At 38.0% G+C, this 18,755-nt stretch overlaps 1 protein-coding gene across 1 annotated transcript in view; it reads left to right on the top strand.

Annotated features, from left to right (window-relative positions):
• Positions 1–1,374: 1,374 nt before the first annotated feature.
• kcnb1 (potassium voltage-gated channel, Shab-related subfamily, member 1) overlaps positions 1,375–18,755 on the top strand; it is a 94,967-nt gene continuing 77,586 nt past the window's right edge. Inside the window, exon 1 of the mRNA XM_042341952.1 lies at positions 1,375–1,941. Coding sequence (XP_042197886.1) covers positions 1,375–1,941 — 567 coding nt within the window. The remainder of the gene's footprint in view (positions 1,942–18,755) is intronic.

Raw genomic sequence — 18,755 nt, 5'->3', positions numbered from 1 at the left:
TTTCTCGACATGTTGGGAGCATTCTATTGCTTAAATTCTAATTAAATATCATACAGACGATATTGACTTCGTGATGCAGACTGAACCCCTGAACAGCATAATTTGGTCACTTGAAAATAAAATGATTCAAAATGATGTGGTTGTCTTGTGGGAAGGGGGGGGGGGGGGTGGGGGTATGAATGCAGAAGCTTGAGTATGTCAGACACGTTTAGTTTTCAGCATATGTATAGATTTTTTTTTTGACAGGGCGCTATATCAAATGCAAGGATCATTATTATGTTTTTTTTTTAAAAAATCATTATTGCAGTCTATGTGCAGTGCAACAGCTTGTAAGATGCAATGAGATGAAAGTAACTGAACTAGTTTAGGAATGGAAATCGATTGTTTGCAAATGGTCCTGGATTTTTGCCTTCAGGACGTCAGGCTCTCTGAATCAACCTGTGTGTGTGTGTGTGTGTGTTTGTGTGTGTGGACTCGATTCTAAATCTATTGCCAGTTTAAAACAAAAAAAAAACCCACTAGCAATTGACACTGTCCAAGATGGTTTGCAATGTAAGCAAAGCTCAGATGATTCAAGCTACTGATGATGGTCTATAGATTTTATAAACATGTTAACTTGAAGTTTGTGAAGATGGGCAAAGAGAAAGAGGTGGGTGAGATGAGCAGACTGCAGTGTTCACCTGTTCCTGCACAAACATTGAAAACGAAGGTGTTGACCATCAGATCAGAATGCTGCTATGTATTGATTGGAATAATAACTTTGGAGAACACAATTACAGTCCATTCTTTTGGCTTGCAATTCAACACAAGGTGGGGGGGGGGGGGCTGGCCGTGTGGTTATTTGTTCCTGGTTGGATTTTATTTATATATATATATATATTAAAATAAATCAGACATTTCTATGTAGCTCGTGGTGGTGGAGTCGCTGCAGTTCAGGAGCCAAGCAGCTGGACAGCGCTCAGAATCCCTCCTGCACTAAACAACACACACACAGCTCTGTCCATTGAGAGATAAGGCAACTCAGACACACACACACACACAGATCTGCTTCTTGAGCAGCTTAAACGAGCTATTTGTTCCTCTGATTAATGGATAAACCTTCTCCCACCGGTAGTACTGTATTGTACTTTACCTGGCGTTGTGCTTAGATGCTTTTTGGGGTGTTTTTTTTTTTTTTCGAGGTCATTTGGGGGCGTAAGAAAGAAACATTTCCCATCTTATTTTTTTGCAGCCTCGAGAGAATGGATGTAAAGTGAAGGAGCCCAGATGAAGATTGCATACTGACTTCTGATTATTCCGGGGGAGTGGGGGAGCCAGTAAAGTGTAAGCATTTGAGATTACAGCGGTTTTGCTGGTTAGAAACTGCGGACAGACATGCCTGTGGGTATCAATAAAGAAGGATCTAGGTCCACCAACTCCCTACCCCCAGATCCCATGGAGATCATTAGGAGCAAGGCCTGTTCCAGAAGGGTAAAACTCAATGTTGGAGGCCTGGCACATGAAGTACTCTGGAGAACCCTGGATAGGTTACCCCGAACACGACTGGGCAAGCTCCGGGATTGCAATACCCACGAGTCCCTGATGGAGATTTGTGATGATTACAACTTGGAGGAAAACGAATATTTTTTCGACCGTCACCCGGGGGCTTTCACATCAATCTTGAATTTCTATCGCACGGGCAAGCTGCACATGATGGAAGAGATGTGCGCCCTGTCCTTCAGTCAGGAGCTTGACTACTGGGGAATAGATGAGATCTACCTGGAGTCCTGTTGCCAGGCCAGGTATCATCAGAAAAAGGAACAGATGAACGAGGAACTGAAACGAGAGGCTGAGACGTTGAGGGAGAGAGAGGGGGAAGAATTCGATGACACGTGCTGTCCAGAGAAAAGGAAGAAACTATGGGACCTCTTAGAGAAACCCAGCTCCTCAGTGGCTGCCAAGGTAATCATTTGGTCAATTGAGTGCACACATTGTATTCTAACATAAATTACATTCATATATCGATATAATTTGACGAACTCTGTTCTGAAAGCATGTAATACATTATAGAGAATCAATTTTAACCAACTTAAAATTAGTTTTGCATACATTTGTATATTTGAGGCTTGTGTTATGATTCATAATGCTGTTGGAGGAAACAAATTCATATCAAATGTTTCATAAAGATGGTCATTTTGGGTTAAATGCATTGTCCTTTTAAAGCCACTTGTTTACCTGTAGATTCATTATTCAGACTTAAATTGTGTTTGTGTTCAGTTATGTAAATTTGTCCTAACTGCTTTTCCTCCCCCTTCCATCCCTCATTCCACTGAAATACAGCTATTTGAAGAAGCTTATGTGGTGGGAAAAAGTAACTTACAATAACGTTTTATAGCCATATGACCCTGCGCACAATATACTTTGAAATGTTATTGAAATTATTTTTCAGCAAAGAACGGGATCATGCATCAAGTATATTGTATAGTAAGACATATCTTAGTATAGTATCTTAGCACTCAGTAGAAATGTTCAGCCACTTAATGAAGAGACAGAACTCAGGCTAGTTTATCTTACACTGAGGAATGTCTCTTGGCACTCATGTTTGGAAGATTTTCTGTTATTACTACACGTAATAATATTTAGACATGAGCCTCCTCATTGATTGGGAGTAAAGATCTTCAGTGCCATAACTCCAGTCGTTGTGTTTAAGTAAGGTTGGTAGCGGTTTTAGAATGGTTTGCGAACGGGAACTTACCTTTCCACATGAAACTGACCAAGCGAAAGAGGTTTAAAAACACCACAAACTGGATAGAATAAAGACTGATGATGGCAAAACCTAACGTATGTTTTGTCATTATCTGGTGTGTCAGCCATATTAGATTAGTCGTGTGAATGTTTGCTTAATGCTTCACGTGCACTTGCTAATTCAATGGAAGGGACGACCAAAGGCCAGAAGGTGATCAAAATAGAAGTTGCATTGAATTACTGTAGAATTGTTCAATTGAATAACTCCACTTTTTACACATATGCATAGCACATATAACGTGAACATGTCTTACAGTGGAGCTAAAAACATGTATTGAATGATTTTTTTAAAAAATCAGTGACTAATTATCAATTGAAACAGTTTTCATACATTAGTGTCAACCTGGTGGGAAATGTCATTTATATGCTATCTATTCTCATATTAATGGAGATCAAGGGTCAGTGCACAGTGAATGGCGGTAAAGTCATTCAGTGCATCAAACATATTTCAGCCATTGATCATGAACAAAAATTGCTCTATTTACTCTACCTTTTCTACTCAATTTATTAATTCTCCAGAGCGAAGCATCTGCAAGGTTTCTCTCTGCCCCATAAAGGTAATTGAGAAAAACTCCAGAATATCTAGCAAATCTTATAACCTATATTAGTCATTCCTGACAGGTTGCCTCCTCTGGTATAACAATGTGTCAGGTTTAGTTGGAAACCAAGTTAAAGGTGGAAGAATAGAGTGAACTAATTTGGATAGAGACCACACAAAGGTTCACCTTGGAGTTTCACTTGATTTCGTTCCAAATTATATATTTCTGAGCAGCCAACCAAGTAGAAAGCCATTTCTATTTGCCAGAATGAAAATGATTCATTGCTGTATTATCCAATTGTTACTTCCCAACTCTGAGTCAAACTATTTCATGTTAACCTTATATAACCTATCCTACTATATTTAATTTCTTAATATCGCTACATCAGTCAACTGCGACAATTTACTAGAAATGCACAGAAACTTTCATACTTAACCTGGTCACGTGATTTACATTGCCCTCATGCCCTGCGTTTCACCATTAGTGGCTGTACTTCAAGTATCTCCCCTGAAACTCTGGAATACTCTTCCTCTATCCCTCCACCTTGCCTCTCAGCTCAGCGTTGTGCTCTGTCACTGTCAAGTGCTCTGCATGATGGGCAATATATAAATGCAAGTTGTTGTTGTTACCATATGACCAGTACCATGAATAAACTAACATGTGAATAGTTGTGACCATTTATTTAAGCCTTATTTCATCCCTTCTCACCTATTTTGCAAGATTGTGGTTGCTCTTGGTCTCTCCCCTGCACCCCCCCCCTCCCCTTTTGATTCATCCCCTTTATTTGCAAAGTTTCCTTAAACGATGTCTAACTGTCTTATTTGGTGTTGTATGATTATCTATCAGCTTACATGAGATTTAGAGCAGTGGCACTGAATTGTGTGGGAGAAGGACAATGTGACCTGGAGCTGCTAAACCTGGGGAAGTTCAGTTACAAGGAGTCGGGTATTACTGGTTTGGTAGCTCAGGGGCTGTTCCAATAGAGCCTTCCTTCCATCTGTTGTTTCCTCATCCCTTTAACATACATTATGGGAATGGTCTAGTTTTGGAGAAGACAATCTAAGTTAGAATCTATTCAGGTTTATTGGTTGATATGCTTATTACGTTCTTCTATTTCTATTTAGAGAGAGGAGACTAAAAGTGCATTCAGAGTTCATTTCAGCTTTAGTAGAAATTCGGCTGACAATAAAGCTATTCTTTGTAAATCCAGTGAAAAGACAGTGAAGACAGTGGAATATCCAAGGAGAACAGATTTCTGTAGTTTATTGCAGAACATCTAGAGAATGTGGTCATGAGGTGAGGTTCTTACAGGCATCAATATTCAAGACTAAGAAAAATGCACAACTCAGTTGTAACAGCATTGGCCTTGGGCTTTGGTTGTCTTATCATGAATTATGAGAAACCAGCAACAATGTAGATTGTTTGTCATTATTCCATGCATATTGAAGGATGTTTTCAGCAAATGTCTAGCTATATAGTTCATGTTTGAAACGGCTTGATACACACTTTCTGTAACTTCATTTTTAAGATTTATGCCTGGAGTATATTCTGTGCAAAAGTGCAACTGGTTTCACAGCGTTGCTTATGATGATCATTGTGCTATTGAAAGGTGAGAAGTTTAAAAGAAATGACTGCAGTGGATGAACTTAGGTTTAATATCACTCTACGTCATATCCAATGTGAGCCAGGCTTGGGAGGCACCAAGTGTAGCGATGACATTTTACTGCAGGAAGGCAAAAGGTACTTTGTGAGTCAATTGGAGTGAGAGCAAACTGCCACATTGGCCACTTCCAGGACGTGTTCTGAGAATTAACGGAGCAGAAAATGAAGGTCAAGTAGATTTGAATATAGGGAATAAGGAAAAAGCAGCATACGAGGAGTGGTATTAAACATCCTGTTTTATTTTGTGTTGTGGGATTTGTGTGTATAATTTGGATTTTAACAGAGTGCAATGGTATCGTATCCCACACTTCAGCTGAAGTCTTGAGTAGACAGTATTCCAGTCCGATTATTGTTTTGGTTAATGTATTGTCCCCAGAAAAATCAAATCAATAAAAATACATCTCAAGTTTATACATTATTGAATGCTTCAGTCACATTACAGTATATAAAAAAAAATCCTAAAGTTCAATAGTCCTACCATTTTACACATTTATTCTTGATAAACGGTATGTAGAGCAACTGAAGATTTAATACTGCCTGTTATTTGAAATGCTGGGAAAAATGCATCAGAAATATTGTTGCTGACTATCAACATGGTAAGGTACTAGTAGCTACATATCTTGATTTTGAGGCAGTGATATCTGTTGGTTAGGCCTTAAGATTCTTTTACATGATTATCAGAAGTGGCTAACTGTCAGAAATAGATATTTCTAGTTTCAGAATTTAATGAATTGTTTCCCTATCATGTTGATAACAGTGACAAATGTATATATTTAAATAAAAAAACATAGCTTTTTAGTATATTCAAACTCCTAGACGTTTTATGCGGCTAAGTAGATAAGATAAACTTCTATTAAAATCATTTAATCTGTTAAACCATTTAATCTGTTATATAACGAACACAAATTTGTATTGGCAATGTCTTTTAATGTTAAAACACATTGCCAATACAATCTTTTAACAAAATGTTTTTTGGGGGAGGAAAATACATTATTCCATTTGTTCACAAAACTTGTTCCTGTACACAACTTCATACAGGGATTTCTTGAATTGTTGATCATTTCTCACAAAGTGAGCTTATTAATCATCCTTGCATTTGATATAGTGCTTTATCAAGTTGTTGAGACATCTCAAAAAGTTTCACAGGATATATTGTGAAGTGGATTGACTGTGTATTTTACGGGCAAAACGTGGCAACTAATTGCGCACTGCAATGTCCCATAAATAAGCAATGAATTTTATTTGGGGGATTGTTGGCCAGAACACCAGGAGAAACTCCCTTCTCATTTCAAATAGTGCCATGAGATTGTTAACATCCACCTGATGATGATTATTATTATTAGGTAGCGGTAACAGTTTTTATTGTGATTTTGTTTCACAAGTTCAAATCCAGTGTGATTAGAATCTATTATGTATTGCATTTATGTATCCTGCAGAACATTTGTAATTCCTATGATTAATCAGAAATGCTCCCTGAAGTGTCTGTCTTTCACCTACATTCTAGACCTTATTTGGAGCTCTAGTATTTTTCCAAAGTCAGTATTGATATACCTTGTGCAATATTTGTATTGCAAACTTCCTTGTAAGTTCAGTTCAAATTAGCACAAGAATACAAAGAAACATTGTTTTTTTTTAAAAAAATGCAGGAAAAATATGTTTAATTTGCTGTGCAATACAGCATTATGAACTATTTTAATAGCTTTAGTACACAACTTGTAGTAAGATATTTCCTGTTCTATAGGATTCCACTTGTACTAAAGTACATGAAACAGCAAGGCAAGAGGATGCTCAGTATTCACTGGGCTGTAACATGCAAGCTAAAAAGGCACCAGAACAAAACTGCTTTCGGAATCCTGATTTCTTTCCCCCACCCACCCAGTAAATTGTGCAATCAGTTGCAAACTGGTAATCACGATTAGCACATCAGCTTGTGTGTCGTTTAGCAAATGCTGCATTTTCAACCTAGACAGCTTTTAAACTGAAATAAAAACGTTTCTGCGTTTTTTTTTCCATAACTCTATTTGCAGGTGAGTTCCACTAATTGACATTGTGTATTCTGGGATTATTCAGTTGGGCTGCAATGAGAATGGTTTCCCACAGGTTGTGTTGCACGTCCCAGAGGCCAGCACAGTGGGAATCCAATCTGATGTTTTAATACATGCAAAATGTGATTCTCAACTTGACTTGAAGTATTGGTGAAATATCATTGCTGCTTATTTTTTGCAAAGGCCCTACGACCATCTTATGTAATGATTCTAATGCATTTTTCGAATTCAGATGAGACCTGAAAACTAAATTGCAACATGCAATATCATAACAAATGAAGTGCGCCAATCAGTGCAGTTTAAAGGAAACTGGAAGTAATGAGATTATGCCAGTTTTGATTCAGAGATACTCCAGTTACAAGGTGATCAGGTGATGGATTGACAACACAAATCCTCCTAAATTTCTACCAAAATCTAAGGTGCCTTCCAACTGAATTACTTTATCACCTTATTCCTATTGTGCCTGCAGTTCATTAAACCTCCTATTTAGACTTAAAGTATCAAAAAATGTTTTGTCAACAAGCACTCATCTGTACAAACCAAAAAACATAGACTTGGTGATGGCCTGGTGAAAGATAGTGGTGCATTCAAGATAACTTGTTTTGCCCACAAAATACAGTCACTACACTTTGCAGTATGTCTGTGAAGCGCTTTGAGACGTCTCGAAGATGTGATAAGGCGCTATATCAAATGCAAGGATTATTATTATTAACTTCTTGCGATTGATAACCAATAGTCTTTCAATAAGTCTGCGTGGAATGGAATAAAACGAACAGGCCACAGCTGCAACTAATGGATATTTTGCTGGGCTACTAAGAACTTTTCTTGCTTGAAACCAACTTGTTAGACCAGAATCCAACAGGAATGTTTCACCATGTATTTAACTAATTTATTCTGGATTTCTTTATTTAATATCGCTATTAAACTACAAAATTATAAATCCACCTGAACAAATGAAGTGCGCCAATCGAGCTTTTGTTGAGTCATATATTAAATCATATTTGTTATAACTTTGCTGGTGGAACAAAACACTGTGGCTAGATTTTTAAACTGGTGATTTCAGTATCAGAAAATAATAGTATAATAATCCTTGCATTGGAGATAATGCCTTATCACTTTGTTGAGACATCTCAAAGTGCTTCACAGGATATACTGTAAAGTGGATTGACTGTATATTTTGTGGGCTAAGCACACACAAAAAACCTATATCTTCAAGCAGAAGTTACTGAACAAAACACATTATTCCAGTAAACCTGGATGTAATGTACTTATTTATTGATTTAAAATGCAAGTTAAATATATATTAAAATAATCAATCAATAATTTAATAGGATCATGATCCTTTACACCTTGGATATAGAAAGGAGTGTTCTTCACAGATTGATTGAATGAGGGCCGTATTTTTATTTTTCTGTCTGGAGGTCATAAAAGCATACTGCTGCTTCTGGTAGTATAATGCATACATCAACATTTTATAATAAATGTCAGATTAAGATTTCTTTTAGAGCAGAATTCATCCTAGTTAGTTCCCTCATGGTATAGCTCAATCTAGCAATTTTTCCTTAACATGCTGGATTGTACCCTCAAGAGAGTGCAACTCCCACGCTAATGAAAAGATACCTTAAAGCAGTTTTTCTTTGGTCTTATTCTATTTAATTTGTTTTAGCAGTACTGTACATTGGAGAAGATGAACTCATGAAAGTCAACAAATAGTTATTGAAGTGAGAGTGCACTCGTGCCAAGAGTTGAACTGCTGATTGATTCTACACTGTTCTGGATTTGAACACTATCAATATGGCAAATATTCCTGTAGATTACTTGTATTGACAAATAGATGGATTGGTGTATGGGGCACATAGATACAATGGAAATAATGCATGACTTGTATATTTCATGTAAACCTTTGTCATTTGAATTGACTTTTTTAAGAAAAATTGTAAGAATCATTAAGCACCTCTTTCGTGGAAGCTTCATTTCAGCTTTGCAAATGGGGTTGACTCCGCAGAAATTTAAATGTCTACCAAAATTAAAACATTCACCAAACGAGACTGATGAAAAAAAATAAGAGACAAAATATTGTCAGGAGTTATTCCTATAACTGTGTGAAGCTTCCCTGAAGAGAGGGTACTATTTCAATTGCCACATAACATTGATAAATTAAAAAGGGCACCTTAGATGTGAACTGACAAAGTGGATGGAGCCTTTGACATTGCAAGGCAAGCCTGATAACAGAACCACAATTCTGCTGTCTATCAAACAAGCTCGGTGACATAATGATACGCCAGGATGATTTAGACTCAGCCATCAGAGAGAAGGCTGGATAGGTTAAATCCATGATCTATTGTCAGAATGGTTTGATTTGAAATCGTAGCAGAAATCGGGAACTAGACAGTCAGAGCGAGAGCAAGATAACGGCTTGTGTCCCAGATGATAAAGAAATTAACATTTGATCATGTTGCTAAAATTGCTCAAAATAAGATCTAATGATGCTCTTTTGTTTTCAGACTTGGAGCAAGAAATGGTTATTAAAAATTCCCCCAAATTGAGGTGGCAAATAATTTACTATAAACTCAGGTTTGAAGAGCTATAATACCGAGCAAAATATTTTGAGAAAGTATTCAGCTGTGTTGGCTAGAAGAGATGAATGGAACTACTGTTCATGTAAGATGCATCTTAACTCTTGGTGCATTTTGTAGGAAGGATAATGTTGTATGAGAATAGGAAAACAAGTAGCTCTTGTATACTTTGATAGGAGTGGTCCCAAGGTCCAGGGTGATGTAATTCAAAGATAAGACAGTTCAAGGGAAGTTGAACATTAACAAGTAAATTTTGGCTGCGTTTGAACTACATTTGATCCAGATTTGAACTTTTCACATAAAAAGAGACTGAATTTGGCTGTTCTGCAGTTTCTCTCTTATTAATGTGATACTTGCACCACACATTATTATCTTATAACCTGGGAGCAACAATTCACGACTGGTGGCTGCATAAAAACACATTGGAGTGGAATGGATGGTTTAAAACTTGTATTTGAACAACTCTGAGGAAGTATAATTTAACTATGATTTCATGTCTTGTCTCTTATCTTCTGGCATTTCATTAAAATGGCCAGAATAACAAAGCTGCATTATCTGATGCTAGAGTTGAAACACGTTTTCTTGACATAAACTGCCATAATCCATTCATTTCTTTGCTAACTTCCATCTGTAAAAGTATATAGAGAAAGCCTAGCTAACCATCTTGAATTATTCACATTAAAAGTACATCTTGATCATTCGTGATTAAGTGATGATATCTCTTTGTGAAAATGGAACTTGCTTAAAGCACTTCAGCATAAACAGGAAATATACTTGAAGATCTCGGTTCGATAGATTTTATTGTTTGGTTTAAAACACAACCATGTTTTTGCTGGACTATTACAAATGCTATTCTTTGCAGTGCAGAAATCCTTGAAGACCAAACGACGACGTGTACATTACATATATTCAAATACAAGACAATAAGCAATGAAAACGGGTTACCCAGTTTCAAAGTATAAATTAATGTACTGTAATAAAATAGAATCAGCTGAGGCCAACATAATGCACTTGAAACAGTATCATTAAAACTAAATTGCAGTCCCCGCTTGCCAACAGGAGCTAAAAATACACTGCTAGTCAATGGCATAATTCGGTAGCAACTGTTCCATTCTCCCCTTTTAAAATCAGAGCAATAGTGTTTTGTTAATAATCCTTCCATTTAATATAGTCACTTTCGTGTCAGGATGTCGTCTGAAAGTGCTTCACTGGATACACTTTACAGTAGAGTGACTGTTTATTTTGTGGATGAATGTGGCAGCAATATTATTAACATCTAAAATCTCATGGCTCTCACCTCCTACCCGACCTTTCCGAACGCAACCTAGGCATCAGGTTCGACCCGCAATTATCCTTCCTCCCCCACATCTGGTCCCTCACCAGCGCCGCCTTCTACCACCTCTGACGCATCACCCGTCTCCGCCAATACCTCTCCCCAAAAGCCGCTGAAACCCTGGTCCGTGCCTTTGTCACCTCTTGGTTGGACTACTCTAACGCCCTCCTCACTGGTCTCCCATCGACTACCATCCATAAAATCTAAATCATTCAAAACTCTGTCACCCGCATTCTCACCCGCACGAAACTCTGCTCCCCGATCACCCCAGTCCTGGCCAGACTGCACTGGCTGCCTATCCCAGAGAGGATCGATTTCAAGATCCTCACCCTTGTATTCAAGTCCCTGCACTCCTCTGCACCACCCGACCTCTCTGACCTCTCTCCTCAAAGCAGTACCCGTTGCCTTTATTCCTCCAGGTCTCGCCTCCTCCTCGGCCCCCGAGTCCTCCACTCCACCCTCGGCGGCTGTGCCTTCAGTCACTATGCCCCGAGGCTCTGGAACTGCCTTCCTCACTCCCTTCATCTCGCTCCCTCCCTTCCCCTTTTCAGGTCTCCGCTGAAGACTTCTTTTCGACCGCGCCTTCGGTTACCTTCCTCCCCGGTCCCGGGATCTGTTACTGTGAAGCGCTCTGAGACGCCGTCCGGCGTGGAGGGCGCTATATAAATCCAAGTTGTTGTTGTTGTTGTAGTAATAATAATCCTTGCATTTGGTGTAACGCCTTATAATGCAATGCATTTCATACAATGTTCCACAAACAGCCATGAAACGAGTATCCAATTTTATTTGAGGGGCGGTGATTTTTGGCCAGGGCGTGGGGGATAGTCTCCCTTCTCTTTTCAATTAATGTTATGCATCTCTAACATATGCGTGAACAGGCAGATGGGACCTCAGTCTCATGACTCATCTGAAGGACAGCACCTCCCAAGATTGCAGAGTGCCAATTAGCTCAGTTTTTTTTTGTCTTTGTTGGGTGGCAAACAATTCAATGTTAAATCATAACTCATGGGTATTCCAAGTAGATCCGATTCATCCCTACCATAAATAATAATAAACCACCACAATCTGTTAAACAAACTCTCAGTTAGTCATAAAAGAAAATATAGATGCAGCTATATTAAGCACAGATTACAAACTATAGTTGGTAAAGCAGAAAGTACCTTAGGGTATTCATAAATCATGTTCATAAATGTTAGAAACCTTCAACTGTTCAAAAGCTGCCTTCGATATTTTTATCTTCTCATAAACCTCTTGCATTTTACATTAATAAAGGGTGATTCCTAGACTGCAGAAGCATGACTGAATACCTCAGAGATTTGTTTTGTTTTATTTCAGCTAGCAAGAAAGAGCTTTATAATATTAATATTGATTTTGCCCTGAAATCTATGCACATAGTAAATAAGGAGTTTAATTTTGCTGGCACGTTTAGCCATTCTAAATTATTGCATCATTTACGCCTGGCAGCAGTCAACCACGATACAAATTGTTTTATGGACAAATAAATTAGATGCTTTATGCTTGAAATGTACATCAGATAACCGATGTATATGCTGTTGGAAGAAAATAGTTGAGACTTTTATCAACACAGCAAATATGAACTTTATCATACAGTATTTATTATTGTGGTTAAATCTTGTAGATCATTAGAATACTTGATTGCGCGTGGAGTCCTCAGGGACGCTATGTACTTCTAAACAATGATATAAGATGTTTGCTGAGCACTACTTATGCAGATCAGAGCTGGAACTATTACTACATTAATGACAAGGTATTAATTAGAAGTGAATGGAAAATGTCCTAAAGATAGTCAGCCTTCGTTATACTTGATATACAATGAGTAGGGTTGAATGTTTGTTGTTATTCATCCACTAGTTTTTGCTTTAACTTGGACGCCTAAAAGCTATCACAGCAGCCAAAGACCAGATACCTAACACGCAATAGCAATGGACATGTTCACAACTAGGCCTCGGGAAAATGTAGATATGTCTGGTTCAATAAGATCATTGGAATTAGAGGCAGAAACCTATCGGGTATCGTCTGAGACGACAGTATATCAGTTTTGGAGATGACTTCTGGAATTTACTCATTGTGTACAGATATATATTGCGGCAATCTGCAAATTAAATTAAAAAAAGCAAGTAACAATTCGGACAAGAAATTCTGCAATTTGATGATGCTATTTGATAGGGTTCTCCAGGAAGATTATGTAATCATTTTTCACAAGTTTCTCACTTTTACTTTGATTGTGGCCCTGGAGTACCATTTGGCAATTATCCATGACAGGGTTGCCTGTGCTACACAGGAATCCCTGTTTGCCTTCCATATTGGCGGATTTCGCTGAACCTTTTAAAAGGATGGGAGGCAGAGTGGGCCTTGAATGGATTATGTTCATGCTTGAATTCAGTCATCAGTCTTTTCCCACAGAGTCAGTAATAAAGCATAAACTTTGCCTTCTCTCACCGCTCTTCACAGCATGAACACAATTTAAAATCTTATAGTAACTGTTTAGTTAATTAAGTAGTCTTAAGAGGACTTTGGCACTATGTTCCGATTGAGCTACTGATTAGCGTTATGTTGGAGAAGCCAGTTAGGACAATCTTTGAGACAATCCATCATATTTTGACCTTTGAGGTTCCAAAAGTGACAGACAGACAGACACTCTGACATGAGAGTCACTATGCATATGGTGAACTTTGCAGTCTATGTTCAGCTGGGTTGCCAAGTGATGAAGGATTACATTTTATGGAAGGAACAGATGTTCGATCTGTCTTCCGCACGCACATAAATAGCACTTATTGGCTGAGTCACGTGAAGTAGTAAAAGGTGCCTGGAGTACAAGTGTTCAAACCAGTGAAAGAGTCCAGTGTCTATCGCTCATCTTTCTCACAAGCTGCTGGAAAAGCTACGCGGATAGAAATTGAACGATTGATTTTTTTTAAAAAAAAAGCCGAGAACCATTATTTTTGGAACATTGCTGCGCGCAAATTGACCATCACATTTGCTTACAAATATACAGTCACTACATTTTATAGTAAATCCTGAGCAGGGTATTGACAGCTTCAAATCCAGAGTGATCCATCTCTGCTCTATGGGGAAGCATTTCAGCACTATAGAGACATTTAACTGAAGTTTGCAGAAGGCTTCATAACTCCCTCAGGAGTTGCAGAGAATCATGGTTGATAATGATATTATGGGAATCAATACTATCAATTGTTCCGCACTTCCAATTGTTAGATTCATTGATTGATCTGGAAATAGCATAGAGCTGGGTCATGGTCTGAAGGTAATCTTCAGACTCTAGGTCATCACAAGGTTGTGTGTTGCTCAATATGGTGCTCAGGAGGAATCCTTAGTAACTTTGCTATCCATCAAGCAATGCTTCAAGGGATGTAGAGCAATTTTATTGCCATTCGTAGTGGTATCATTTTTCTTATTTAAATCATTTTGCAAAATATTTCCATTTTAACCGTAGCAACGCAATGATTTGCTTGTCTTTGCAGTACAACAGTGCAAATTAAAAAAGCGGATTAAGATTGTAAAGTCTTCTTGAAAATCACAAACTATTCATGTCCTAGAAACAAGACTATAGTTGCGTGTTTTAAGGCAGAACAGGATTTAAAATATTCTTGGAAGTTAGTGCACATCTGGTTGAGTATTCTTGGAAAAAGTCAGGCAAAAAATCTCATGGCTGGATATTAATTTCAAACTGAATGAGTAACCAAAATTTTGCTGGTAATTATAATGCTCAATATAATATCAATTGCAGTTAGTAATACTCATATCTTTTTGGAATGCAGTAGTTGGGAAATTAATATATTTCATTGCTTCGCTGGGTGAACTGAATTGAACTGTACAAACAATAATAATTTTCTCGATGAATGGTCTTTCTCCTGGGATTTATTATTCTAGTTTTAAATGTGTTAAGGCTCTTAATTTGATTCACGTTAGAGATTCACGAATTTGCGTGTAAAGGTGCATGCTGATTGCCTTGTACTCAGAAATTAATAAAGTAACTTTAAACCACATAAACAATCTTAGCCATCATTGACAGACATGATTAAAAGAATGGCGTTTAGAAGATTGTCCTTGGAGAGAGGGTCAAATGCGAGACAAATCTTTTTCTACCATTAGTAGGTATAATCTTCTAATGCATGTACCCATGTTATTTGTTTTCTGANTTTTTTTTTGCTCTGACAGAAGCTTTACATTTACCTTGGCCCATTTTCCAATTTGATTTTTGAAGTCCCTGCCTGATTGCAATTTAGTGTTAACAGTGTTTAAATAAATCAGGTTGTGTGTGTTTGCAGAAATAATGTTCCTCAATAGATTTGAGGTGTTATTATATCTGCTAAGAAAAACTGTAATTTGCAGTTGCTTACTAAAGACTAGTTACAGGTGCAGCCTCACCTCCCACTCTCCCTTCATCTTCCCATGAATGTAAACCTTTCCTACCTCTCAACTACAAGCCCTGTTGTGGAGTCTAATTTGCAATATTTCTTCACAGCATTCTTTAGTAAGCAAATTGCAAATGATTCCCAAAGTAAGCTTTCCGATGTAAGTCATGCCAACCCACGGGAACACTTCAGCACAATCTACTCAGAGAGCAGAATTCCTGCGGGTTGTTCGGAATTATAATGGGATTCCTCATTAAGAAATCCAGTTAAGTAATACTCCAAATTAATCTCCAATGGTAAATTTCACTTTCTTATTGTACAACAGCTTGATGCATCGATATAATCCTCAGCAAAGTATTTACTCTGTTGACGAAACGTAAATGGTATAGGAGTACCACAGTAAAGAGATGAATAAATCACAAACTCCCTCAGAGTGTTCAGCAAATACTTGTGCTGAGAGAAGTTGGGTTTACATGATGTCAAAGCCTGCCTGGGGAATAGAGTCCCATTTTAGATGTTGTTGATATTAATACTGTAGTAAATTCTTCCACATACTTTGACAGACCGCATTAGGATCCATAGCAACGTTTTAAAATCAACATGTTTGCCGACACTCATATAAACATTATTTTATGCTGCAGGATTTATGGAGATATATTGATATTGATATATTTTAGTACATTTATGTAAAAAATAATACATTTCCTTTTGCAAAGTCAAATTTGGTAAGTACTCAACATTTTTCACCGCACTAGTCATGTTACGTAAATAGCCAGAATGCCCACCTAAATGTGACAAACACACATGGCAGCAGAAATACATGGCCATTGGATCTTATGCAAGCAGCCAGTGACCAGAAAATCATAAGGGACGAAATTCCACTCTGTCTTAGCTAATAAGGCCATTTATCTTAGGTTTCAAGATCACAGAGAAGCAAGACAAATTCTTTAATTTGGGAGCTTTTGTTTCAAAAGAGCTGCGGGAAACTGGCTTCCAAATTTATACTGAATCTAAGCATGTTCCACAATTCTGCTCAATCATAAAAATTAAGATTAAATAGTCTTATTGGTTAAAACCAAGTGGAATTTGGGGGTTTACGGGGCTTACGTAGATCCACGGCTGCTGTCCATTGGCCTTTCTACAACTGGATCAGATGATAATAGGACTCCTTTGTGCAATGATATATTCTTCAGTGAAGTTTAGCCTGTTGAAGAAACATCAAGTAATGACAAACAAGTGTTTGATGTTGTAGGTCAATCGTGCCCCAGATTCCATAAACAGCACCTTTCACTCTCTTCCACCATGAATACTGCACAAATGTACTTGTATTTACTCAGCAAGGTTGTGCTATTATAGCCCATTGCATGTCTTCAATTTCCATCTACCCCCCAGTACAACTATAGAATTGCTCTGTGAAACACTAGCCAGGGAGCAGAAACCATCTACCAGTCCACAGAAACAGCTGTGGGTTTATTCTCGATGCGTGGATGCGTTTGTTTTAAATCTTTGAATGAGCAGGAGTAGCAATATAAAATGCTGCAGCTCGGCTGGGTGACATTTCTAAGTGGTTTATGCTCCAAACCAAACTATACGTTAAACAAATCGAGCAGAGACTCATGACAAATTAGTACAAAAATTAAATTGTAAATGGAAAACAAAACACAAGTCATGTGATGGAACTTTCTTGGCACTAAACCCAACAGGGAGTGCAATTCAAAACACTATGGTTGAGGTTTACAATTTGGGAAAGAGAAAAGTGGGGAGGGGCGGAATCTGCAATCGGAAGGATTTGAGAGGAGATCCACAGATGTCAAAATGCACTAATCAGGATTTTTCCAGCAATGATTATAGGATCATTCCTGGTTGTGAATCAATGAGACGAGGTATTCATGTACCAGCACAGCAAGAGAAACATTAGCTTTTACAGCTATAACTGCGCGCAATTGGCTTCCGTGTTTCACCTACAAAAATATTCAGCTCATAAATCATAACAGATGAGACGTTAAACCAAGGTCCCATCTGCCTGTTCAGTTGGACGTCAAAGATCCCATGGTGTGGTTCAAAAAGAGAAGGGAGTTTCTCTCTCCCAGTGTCCTGCCCCAACAATCCCCCAAATATAAATGGTCACTCAGTCCATGACTGTTTGTGGGATGTTGCTGTGCGCAATTGGCTTCTGTGTTTCACCTACAAAATGTACAGTCACTATATTATACAGTGTATTCTGTGAAATGCTTTGAGATGTCTCAAAGACGTGATAGGGTGCTATATCAAATGCAAGGATTATTATTGTAGATAATTAAGCACTGTACGTACATCAAGAATGTGTTTATTCAATTTTCTTTGATTTTCTTTTCAAATAAAAAAATTGTGATTGTATAACATAGGGTTACCCCTCCAACTTGTTGGTAGACAGATTAAATGGAGTGTCTGTCTCTAGTCTCTGGCACCAACAAATGTTGATTTGTCCTGGATTCATGATGTAGGCAACTAAAAATAGCAGCGGTGACAGTAGACAGCTTGGTGCAGACTGTTAATTTAGTGTTCAGCGCGACCCTAGAGGTTTGGGATCTCAGAACACAATGTACAAGAATTGTCCTATTCAATATGTGAAGGTCACATGATAGGAAATGTCAAGAAAAATGTAATGAACACTGGCACCTAGCAGCGAAGAGTTCTTTGGTTGATCTTGATAAATAAAAATCTGTAGGAGCTGACTATTTTGCTGCTTGACCTACAAAAAGGTCTACTTTTTTTTAAAAAAGGGAGAAATTCCACCTGGGTCTTGATTTACTTGGCTATTTACGTATGCATTTTAGATTGTCCAGAATGTGGCAAGTTCTTACGATTTTTCTGAAGCCACTTTTGTTTTCACGAGTATGTTCAGAACTAAAGAAAACTTGACCCAATGTTGAGGCTGAATTCCAAAATTTGTCAAACTCTAGCATGTTCTCCAAATAAAGTAAATGTAATCACAGGAGGAATTTCTCCCCAATTCAGAGTGAAGCATTTACAGTGGTACAGCACTTTACTGAACTATCTTTTATGCCTTTGCCTTGGGGTGTGATGATTTTTGTACGATTGCATTGCCACGAAATGGCAACTCCGACTATGGCAACACATTCAAATGAGGTGGCCCTGGTGTCTCCAGAAGCAATCCCACCTAAAGTGATGGTAAATGCAGGCTGACCAAAAAGTCGTGATAACAACCCTATCATCTTAAAAACATATCATCATTTCTTTAAGACTCGTTAAGGCATTGTAATGATATCACGACGTTTTGGTCACCTGGTGCAAATAAACACTGCCTCCAAAAGCAGAGACTGCCAGCATTCCCGGCAACCATCACTAAAGGGAATGAGGAATAACTGTTGCACACAATATTCACTAGCTGGAGAATGCAACTCAACAATGTTGGATAACAG

Source organism: Callorhinchus milii, unplaced genomic scaffold (assembly GCF_018977255.1).
Source record: "Callorhinchus milii isolate IMCB2004 unplaced genomic scaffold, IMCB_Cmil_1.0 Scaffold18, whole genome shotgun sequence".
Lineage (NCBI taxonomy): Eukaryota > Metazoa > Chordata > Chondrichthyes > Chimaeriformes > Callorhinchidae > Callorhinchus > Callorhinchus milii.
Note: the sequence above shows the minus strand (reverse complement) of the source record. Positions and strands in the feature narration are given on the sequence as shown.